Source organism: Amblyomma americanum, chromosome 3, assembly GCF_052857255.1.
Source record: "Amblyomma americanum isolate KBUSLIRL-KWMA chromosome 3, ASM5285725v1, whole genome shotgun sequence".
NCBI lineage: Eukaryota > Metazoa > Arthropoda > Arachnida > Ixodida > Ixodidae > Amblyomma > Amblyomma americanum.
In genome coordinates, this window is record NC_135499.1 from 84,624,353 (window position 1) to 84,634,883 (window position 10,531).

Genomic DNA, 10,531 nt, shown 5'->3' on the forward strand with positions numbered 1-10,531 from the left:
ACGTCACGAGTTTCAGTGAGGTGTCGGGAAAATTCATGAATGCAATTGTCTTAGTGGTCAATTCTTATTTAGCTATTGGACAAATATCACCATAGCCAGGAAGAGTCGCAGAAGCTTTTTTTTTTACTAGGAATAAAATCTAGATACTGTCCTCCGCAGTGTCCGCCTTTAAATGCACTGAACTAAAGAAAAAAATGTTTACGCGGCATGCTGGCCCGCATACAGTGTACGTACAGGCTCAGGTCCGGAAGCCCAATCTGCGCAGGCGTTGAGGTCATAGAAAAGGAACCCCCGTCTGGTAATTTATTGTCTACACATTTTCCTCTGCGTGGCGGAGCTTAATGATTATAGGCATAGCCTTGGGTTTCTCGGCGGGGCATTTTCTGGGTGTCTGATGCATGCAGTAGCATACGTTCCAGTGGCAACGTCCTTCCATGCCGAGTAAGAAGCAGTGCTGCCAACAGCCAAAGCTCAAGACGCAACCAGCCTCGCATCCCAACAGTGGCTCTGCAAAACAAAAATCATAACTGCGGTGCGCTGTGCATAACAAACAGCTGTATAATAAATGATAATAAAAACAATTATATAAGCAGTAATGATTTTTACACGGAGTGCGTACAAAGGATGAAGGAGCACACACAAAATCTGTCGTAATGACAACTTGACAAGGCCGCAGGCACCCAAACAATATCAATGGCAGGTTCTCAATCAGAGTGCAAAAGAAATACGATCACAAAAATTACATTAAAATTAACATGAGTTTGCAGCACACATTCGTTCATTTCATAGGCCATGACATTCAGCAACATATGCTCATTTTACTCTAGAATGATGTTGCGCATTGACATTTCTGCAGCTGAAGCGGAAACCTCCTACAGAGCTCTAGAGAAAGTTCGCTTGTCACGACGGCCGAAACTCAGCGCTCGATGCTGAAATTCAACTGAGATCCGAACACTGCGATGTGTGCCTCCCTTGAAAAAAGCGACGCAGAGGGCGCGCTGAACTTCTCGCCGCCGTACATGAACATGTTTCAGCAGTCGGTCGGTTACCTGAAAACGGCAACATAGTATGCCTGCGTCGGGCTGCACTGTAATTATTGGAAGCATTTTACACGAAGTTTGTTGGAATATACGAATCTGTGCAATATAGTACCAAACAGCCGGCACTGAACATTTTACGTTCGTTTCCATCAGTTCTTTTAATCTAAAAAGAAATACATAGACGATTAAAATTAAGCCTCCTTCCTTATATGCCGTCAGCAAAGTTGAAGACCTGCATACTCATCGCCCAAACAGATTTCGTGAACGTAATTTTTCTTTAGTCAATAGCGTCTTGTAGCGGCGCATCTAGATTTCTCCTTCCGGGATGCGTTGTATGCATTAGTTGCATCCATCACGATACCCAAAAACTATGGCCATTCATGTCTCTGCCCTTCAGCAGACGCAGCCGTTTTGCGGGCAAGGGCAGAATCATAAATTTTGTGGAATTATGTCGCATTGGTGTCTCCCTGTCTGGCCTGAAATACTGCGGTGCTTAAGGACAAGCCTTACAATGATCATCATCATCAGCCTGACTACGCCCCCTACAGGACTAAGACCTCTCCCTTCTCTCTCCAATTAACCGTATCCTGTGCAAGCCGTGCCCACCTTTTTTCCCGCGAAATTCCTAATCTTATCAGCCCATTTATCTTTCTGACGCTCCTTGCTACGCTTGCCCTCTCTTGGAATCTAGTTCATTGCCCTTAACCACCAGCGGTTATCTTGCCTTCGCATTACATGCCCTGCCCAAGTCCATTTCTTCCTCTTGATTTCGACTAGGGTGTCATTAATCCGCGTTTATTTCCTGACTCACTCTGCCCTCTTCCCGTCTTCCTTACATAGCTCCTTTCCATATATCGCTGCGTTGTCCTCAATTTAAGTTGAACCCCTTTCGTCAGCCTCTACAGTTCTGGCCCACAGGTGAGTACTGGTAACGTACAGTCCTGGCCATAATATTACGGAGCACGCTTCGGTGACTCGAACTCTTCGCCCACCTTGCCTAACGCAAATTAGGATTTACTTCTTACACAGCTTAGAACACGTAGCTGCCGCGTTTGCGTTTGAACAGAAGACACACTTATATCTCCTCTACAGAACACGCGAGAAAAATTTCAAACGCCGGAGCATACTCCGTAATATTTTGGTCGTACCTGTACAGCTGTTATTACTGTTCTTTTGAGGAATATTGATAAAGTGAAATTCATTATCTGAAAGTACCTGCCAAATGCTCTCGGCCCCATTCATATTCTTCTTGTTATTTCCCTCTCGTGGTCCGGATCTGCGTTCACTACGGGCTCCAAGTAGGCGTGTTCCCTTGCTACTTCCAGAGCCACGTTAGGAATCATACACTTTTTGTCCCTTTCTGACACTGTTGAAAGTTACTTTACCTTTCTGCATAATAATGTTTAGACCCGTCATTCTGCTTTGCCTGTTAAAGTCACTGAGCGTGCTTTGCAGTTCATCCCCTCAGTGACTAAGCGCTGAAATGTCAGCGAATCGGATAATAATAATGTATCCTCCATTAAACTGTATTCTCCACTGTTCTAAATCCGAGCCTCTGGTCACAATCCAAGCCTCCAGAAAATAGATAGTGAAGAGCACTGGAAAGGTTGTGCCTTTCTGCCTTATACCCCTGGCCACTAAAGATATATTTTCTTTATGGCGGGCTATGGGGGCTGTGCAGGCGTTATAGATATCTTCCAGTATTTTTTACACAAGGCTCTTTTACACCCTCATGTCTTATGGTCTGCATAACTGCTCAGGTTTCTGAATCAAATGCTATCTTTTTGTATGAAGGCTACATGGACAGCGTAAATACAGGTAATGTCTGTTGTCGAGTAGTCTCCACGAAAGCCTGCCTGGTCTTTTGTTTGATTGAAGTTGTTCTGATTTTATTAGCGATTACCTTAGTAAACATCTTGTAGGTATATACGAATAGTGAGGTGATCGAACTGTAATTTTTCAAGTCCTTGACGTCCCCTTTCGTATCGATGAATCTGACGTTAGTGCTCTTCCAAGATTCCAGTATGCTCGAGGTCTTAAACGGTCTCTGAAACGCCTTCGGAGGAGAGCACATTAACTCATTTAATCACTGCACTGCTTTGCCATGAAAACCAGAGCCAAATAATACTCTTCTACACGCAGCAGACGACCCACAATCACTCGTCAAGGTTGGCGAGCCCTTCCCGGCGACTTTTTCATACTCGCAACCTCCTCCGTTCCCCGCATCTGCGTAGACAAAGTGAGAGGTGGCTATTGGTTAGATTCTTTCAGACGTCAGGCAGCTGCCGTGGCCACGGCCAATAAGCCGCTTAGCTCCGGTGGGTCGGGAAGCTCCGCTCGCAGAGAGGGGTCGGTGAAGGAATGCCTACCTTCCACAATGCAAAAAGTGACCAGAGGAGAGGGAAAGGCGCGAAGACGCTGAAATTCGAATTTTAACTACTGATGACTCAGCTTCTACAAAGCGCATTTAAAAAATCTTTGCTGGACACTATTCGTGAAGCGGCGTGCTTCAATATCCCAGGCATGCCGCAACTTTATTAGAGCCCCCTTCACAGCAACTTTAAGTTACAAGGCATCCTCATTAGTTGCTTTTTCGCTTTGCATTGTTCCTAAGGCTGCCTTTGCTTCCTCTTTGTGTACTGCGGTATGTACAATTCCTGTGTATTACTCACACTCTCAATAACGCGTCAAAGCCTTTATTATACTGGCTACTGTATGAGCTTGTGTAGAACTGTTGGGCCACTTTAACTATCTCGTTCACATTGCTAAGACATTCCCATCCTTTTCTCACAGCGCGTGCATCTGATTTTTGCCTATACCTAGTTTCTGTTGTCCGCCTTCAGGCTACCTTCTTTCTTTCAAGCACGTTCGATTCTCTGCATACCATGCTTGTTTATGCCGGTTACCTTTCGCTTATTGATTGGATTTGGCAGCTCTGGCAGTTCCGATCTGTCTGTGGGGTTTTAGGCATTCGTATGCTTCGGCGTTTCTAAACAGATCTTTCGCCTCCTGAGAAAGCTATCCGGTAACCTGTGCAACTATCCTGCCGCATTCTTGCACGGCGCACTCTGCAAAGGTAGTGTGGGGCATGGCTCATTGCATGCACAGTAAGGTCGTCCTCAGTCGAATATCTGTTCTTCACCGGCAGTGTCACACGCAAAGTTTACATAATTACTGTCAGCACGGGTTGTCTTCATCGACGACAACAGTTACAAGTAAAGAGCTTTGGTTCGTTTTAAACTAGATTTTGTGCCTTAATATCGAAATTAGAATTAGGGAAGCAGCGCCTTCCTCAGGCTCGCCCTTCGAAGAATGGGGCAGTTCTTCCTTTGCACCCACTTGAAACCCCTGACCACCGAGCTCGCCATCTCGTTCTTCTTGTCTTCATCCTTCCCTTTAGATCGCATGTTTTTGCCTAGCTGGCGTTAAGCTTGTAGAGATCGTGATAGATGGATGTATGTAATGATGGGACGCAATATGCAAATGCGCGCTTTACTGGTTTCTTGAATCAACAGATTGTGGGCTCATTTTAGCTGCGCTGATAAAGAATAAGCACCGTTCGGCCTCTGCTATCAAAAAATGAAATAAAGATCGGGCTACTCATAAAAATAGAATCCTGTTCACTCCTTACTATCTATTATCGGTATTGTCCGGGCGTTGAACAAAACCACTCAAGGGAAGCTGCTCAGAAAGATTATATTTGTTGCTCTGGAAGTCATCTTTTCTGAACAATACATTAGTAGCGTAAACAAGGAAACCATGGAGCGATATACTGGGACGCTGTGAGACTATTCGGGCTGGTACACTCGAATGATGCGAGTGAAGAGCTCTGTGTAGTGAAAAAGGAATACGAGCCGACGACAGCTGCCGTGGGCAGGCGTCCCTTTTGAGATGCCCTATAAAATTTTCAGAACACAGTTCTTCGTTTGCTGCTTACATCTGCACAGTGCGCCAATTTTTCAGAACGAACTAGAATCCTGGGATGAAACTTTATTTAATGTCCAAGATTTACAAGCCTTGTTTAAGCTGGCAACCCCGAACATTTTGATCATGTCAGTGCTCAGGGGCTGCCATGCCAGGTGCAGCTTTCTGTCTAGAGCTAGTATATCAAATGTACGAGTACCATGGCAGCGCCTAAGTTCAATCATGCCCCCTCTCGGCAGAGATATTTCACGTCATCTCTAAATATCCAGTCGTCAACTGCACAACGCTACGTCACGCTATGGGCATGCACATTCGCGACCAGCGATGTTCCTGCACAAGAAAGCCCATTTCTAACCCAACCTGTGAGGGTGGTAACATAAAAGCCGCCTTGTAGAATAACTAAGCCTGCTTTCTTTCGACGGCCATTTTAATCTGCAGTTGAGGAACAAGAAAGAGTAACATTTTGGACTGGAAAGCAACAGGAACACATGGCAATTTACGACTTGTTCAGGAAATAGCTAGGAGGCTTACCGACTTGCAATGCCGCCATTCCGGACACCATAGTTTCGGGCTCAATATTCTGCGCAAATACAACTGGAGGTCATAGAGAGATGCATTTTGAGAAGGGCCGGCAACACTTCAGTAATTAGAACCACAACAAGACACAGAAAAGCTCGTTTACACGACACGCATGGTACACTCCAACTTTGCGTGTAGAGGTGATGTAGAGGAATAATTGTGAGGTCATTCGAGGTAATGGGAGGAAAAAATATCACCCTCAGCTAAGCCGAGCCCGCTCTTAAAAAGAAGTCTGAAAGTTTCAATATCTGCCAATGAAACGAAATTATCGCTGTGTTTAGTCGGAAGCCAAACAGTCCTACATCTTATTTGGGGGATTTGAAAACAATTCAATAATATTTGTTAATTAATAATGTAATGTCTAGACCTACGTAAAAAGCTTTCCATCAGAAGGTTGTATAGCGTGAAGCCTGAGCTCAAATGATATCGTTTTTGAAAGACCGCTTGAATATGAACGCCTTTTTGCTGGTCTTATAAACAAAAGAAAAGATTGCTAACGCAAACAAATGATCTGATTTGGGTACTGAGTTTAAGGAGACGCCTTCTAGCAAGTTTTTATAGCAAGCGGTGAGTGGAGCAATTTAATGTGATTATCAGTATTGACCGAAGGACCGCTTCGACATTTCACCGGCATCGATTGACGTCAAAGTGATCGTCAGCTGTTTGGCAGAACCTGCTCACAAAGCAGCGGTCTTTCACACTGAAGAAAACAGCCGTAGAATATTATTACATTATAAAAATAAATATATCAGTATCCTTACTGGGTCTGACAGGCTAGCCATGAATGTCACTTTGCAGGTGCTCGTGAAAAACAGCACTGTCAGTTTCATTTTTTTTCTTATTTTACAAAAGCGCAAACATGCCCTGCGCAAATAATAACCTTTGCTTTACGTCTTTGTTTTCCGGTCTTCAGATTTATTTCTCATTTATCTATCAGTTGTGAAGTATACAGAGTGCTTTTTTTAGCTTTTTACAGATAATTGTTTTAAACCCTGCCAGAGTTACCTTGGTGTGGTTTGCGTAGGTGGATTTCACAACAAGGCGTACATTATGTGTGTGATAGAGCTCAGTCTGATTAAACAATTAATAAGTGAAATTAACTAATCAACTGTATTACTGTTCAATTTAGGGGCAAACAATATAGTAAGAAATTGAAGTCCGTCAACTTTTATATAAAAGCTAATCCAGTTATTAAATTTTCTTTATCGGCTATGCAGCTCGAAATATTTAACGTCAAAAATGCGCATTTTTAGCTTGTAAAGGTGGCTTCCCGCAATGCACATTTTTAAACTGGCTTCGATCGCCTCTTTTAATACAGCAAATACGGAAGCTATTTGTCTAGTATATGCGGTAAAAGCAGTTAACTGGATTTCCGCGACAATACTACACGAAGCGACGCCGTTTTAAAAATGTTCATAGCGGGAAGCCCGCTTAGCGAGCTAAAAAATGTGATTTTCAACGCTAAGCATTTCTAAATGCATTGCCGATAATGAAAACTTAAAAACTTATCTCAGGTTCTAGGTTCACAGCCTTCAATTTCTTATTATAACGTTGATCTTTGAAAACAAAAGTTATAAAGCTAGCTAGTTAAATTTAGTAAATTAATCGTTTAATCACGGCGTATTATTACTTACATAATGCCCGCGTTGCTGTACAATCTACTTGCACAGACCACACCGACGTACCTCTCGCAAGGTTTAAAAAAATGATCTGTAAACAGTTCAAAAGACACTCGGTATAATCATCATTCCTTGCATGACGAACTGTTCCATCGCTAACATGATGTGCTTGATAGTATAATGATCTGCGCTGTTATATTGGAATCGAGAAAAGGACTACACAATCCCATTTTCAGGGTTCTTGCCTTTTACACTTTTTGAGCAGGACTAGATTGCTGCATAAGCTGTAACTAATATTTTCACTTGTTTCGTGAAACTTCATTGCGCGTTGTACGCTAAGAAACTTCGGTAAGATGTGTTAATTTCACTTCATACTACTTGCATTTCCAGTTGTGGTTGTTACAGCTTTCTTCTACAGTGCCCCTTCGCCAGAGGACATAATAAACAAAAGCGCAAGTCGGCGGCATGCTATCACATCGGCGTCATGTAGTCAAGAGTTTGACGAAACGTCGTCTGGTCAGGTAGAGGCATAATAAAAACATAGGGTCACTGACCAAGTCAAAATTTTTAAAGAAACGTATTGACGTTTCGGAAGCCCTACGGCTTCCTTGTTCACAATGGGTGAAACCAGGCAAAAGCATGCGTTTATATCTTATTCAAAAATGCGTCGTAATGATCTTGCGTAGTCAGCATTATTTCCTTGCGTCCGATTTAGTGTACCGGGAGTGGTTTGTATCATCAAGGACTCTAGATACAGGCGTCTAGAAGTGATTTTGACTTGGTCAGTGACCCTATGTTTTTATTACACATCGGCGTCAAAAAACGATAAAACAGGAAAATATATCTTGTGTACAAGCACTCATAACTAGCAAAAGTAATTATAATCTATTGCGGGAATTTTGTTATCAAGGAAGAAAGGTCTGTACCGTATAGAGTGCAGAATTTTTTTTTATGCGCCTCAGCTTGCAAATATTGAGAGTATGTTAGCGGCTTCGATGTTTTTAAAAGATTATTAAATTTAACTATATCTGCACATTAAATTCTAAAGTACGTTCAAACGAAAACGTGAGCATTAATAACGTTATGTAGGACGCGTAATACTCTACTTTACGCGCCACGCGAGAAGCTGTAAGCGGCTGAGAAAGCTAATAACTCCAAAATTATTCCGGAGCTCCCTTCCGGAACAACGGTGTCTGTGTCGCAAGCATTAATTTACATTCCTGCTGTCTCTTTTCCAAGGAGGTCAGAATGTGCATTTCGCGCATGCGTTGTCATCACTTCAAGTAAACGTCATTACGAAAAAAACTTTATCAAGAAAAGTATTGATCATACTGAGGCAATAGACACATATTTAGAACTAATTATGGTGTTAGTGCAGACTCGTCATCCTGAAGCGGCTCCCCGAAGAGCTTGTTTTTTTTTTAAAAAAACGCCTCGTTTCTCTCGCTTTAAGTCACGAACTACGGGAAGGAATTTTTTCTCTCTTATCGTAGCACCAAACCAGCCACTTTAGTACATATGAAGAAGTTAAGTACTGGCGCGGCTAAAACTTGATCCTAACCACTTGAAGCGATCATACAGTAGAAGGCGCTAGGGGAAAGTGCGTTTTGATAGAAGCGCTTTTCCACAGCCTACCTTGCTTTCATTTTGGAATATTTCGTCATCAGTAGAGTGCAATATCTGTGGTGTGTTTTTTTTTCTCTTTTGTGCTCTTCATTCACGGTCATGCCGTTTAGGAACTCTGCGAAGAAAGAAGCAATTTGTTCAAAAAATTTTTACGCAAAGTATAATTAGGCGCCTGATATTACATGCGTGCGGATTACTTGTCTTAGTATTCCTTAAAACATGGATGACAACTGAAGCTCTTTGCTCACCTGCCGAAAGGGTCAGAAAGTTCAGCACCACCTCAAGAGCCATCGCGCCAAGTAACGACCTACCTTTCGGGTGAGCAGGTACTGGGGACATATTCATCTTGAAGTAATTCTCTTAAGCAAAGAAGCATAAATCTTTCTTCTATAGTGTATCATTTTGTGTGTTTCTTGCGTTCCTGATGGCCTGGAGCAGTCCAGGAATCTGCCCGTCTACACCTACATGATTATTTCTTTTAGCAATGCCTGAGGAGAGGAGATCCAGGCGTTCTAAATTCAAATGCATGGCCAGCACAAGCGCGCTCATTTTTTTTTATAACCAGATGAAAACGGTGTCCTCTTGTGTCCTTTTGAAAAACTTTGGGCTTGAATAACCGCTATTCTTCGCGCCCAACTCAGCGAATCTCGTGAAAGCTAGCCTTTCCAGGAGTTGGTTTGCGGGGCCTTCGTAGCTCTCCATCTTAGCTCTCCAGATTTCTTGTTAACCTTGCCGCCACCAGATGTTCAACGGCCGACTGCGCATGTTTTGCTGTATGAATACTGCACTCAAACCCCGTTCCTTAAGACGAGAGATATGACGCAGGGTCACGCATGGCACATAAAATGAAAGTTTCCAAATTTCTGACGTGTTTGAGGCTTTCATTTTAAAAGCACAAAGGGGAATAAATAAATGGTATTAGAGTCAGAGTCCAGGAGGTGAGGAAAAATATTGTCGCCCTAAGCACATTAGAATATGTACTAAGTTTGGTCACAGAGAAGCGAAAACGCAGGTTAGCCGTCGCAATTAGCACTCCGAAAGCGCATAAAGCGCCAACGTAAAAAAATATTGCAGTCTCTCAAGAACAAGTACAGAGGGAAAATATATATGCCTTCAACAGATATAGGCTTGGATATGCCTAGTGCCTATAGCTCAACAAAACAGCACTTTGATAAAAGAACACCGAAAGAAGGTAAAAGACAGAGCTCTTCCAAACATCACTGTGTAATTACCGCAGCACGTCACGTGGCCGTGCCGAAGCGGAGGCGTATTCGTATCTGTTGTGTTTCACGACCTTCGCTATATACAGAGGAATATCGGAAGCCTTAATTATCAGAAAGCTGCGTTTACGCCTCATTTACCGCAAAACTGGCGTTCTCGTGGCACGTATTTAAACTCTAGTACATATATGATTAATAACATTGCGCTCCTGAATGACACTAGAGGCAAAGATGGGAGCGACCAGGGGAATTAGATCGAAAAATTAATCTTTACTGCAGCATCGTGTGTCAGCGACAGAAAGCCAATGTGCCTTCCGTATAAATCACAAGTGTTAAGAGCAGTGGTACAATCACAGCTAAAGCATAGCGAAAGAAAACATAAGAGAGGACACTCGGCTGAAACTAGCCTCTGGAAGTACGTTACGACTACGCAAGCGTCTAGTATTCTCACCAAACGCCAGAAGACGCAAGCGTGAAAACAAAAGTTCGTATATTCAAGCGTACAACCTTCTCGTTGGCAAAT

General features: G+C 43.0%; 1 protein-coding gene across 1 annotated transcript; it reads right to left on the bottom strand.

Annotated features, from left to right (window-relative positions):
• Window positions 1-274: 274 nt before the first annotated feature.
• Window positions 275-9,106, bottom strand: LOC144123120 (uncharacterized). Its single transcript, XM_077656022.1, has 3 exons — window positions 9,037-9,106; window positions 5,496-5,558; window positions 275-507 (listed from the first exon to the last, which is right to left on the bottom strand). Exons 1-3 carry the CDS (start codon window positions 9,077-9,079, stop codon window positions 311-313), a joined length of 303 nt encoding a protein of 100 aa, XP_077512148.1. The 5' UTR covers window positions 9,080-9,106; the 3' UTR covers window positions 275-310.
• Between the last annotated feature and the right edge of the window lie 1,425 nt (window positions 9,107-10,531).

Bases quoted from the DNA above. Each gene is read 5' to 3' on its own strand.
- LOC144123120 (XM_077656022.1), bottom strand. From the start codon at position 9,079: ATGGCTCTTGAGGTGGTGCTGAACTTTCTGACCCTTTCGGCAG. The intron at 5,559-9,036 runs GTGAGCAAAGAG...TATGACCTCCAG, and splicing joins CTTTCTGACCCTTTCGGCAG to TTGTATTTGCGCAGAATATT. The intron at 508-5,495 runs GTAAGCCTCCTA...TTTGTTTTGCAG, and splicing joins AATGGCGGCATTGCAAGTCG to AGCCACTGTTGGGATGCGAG.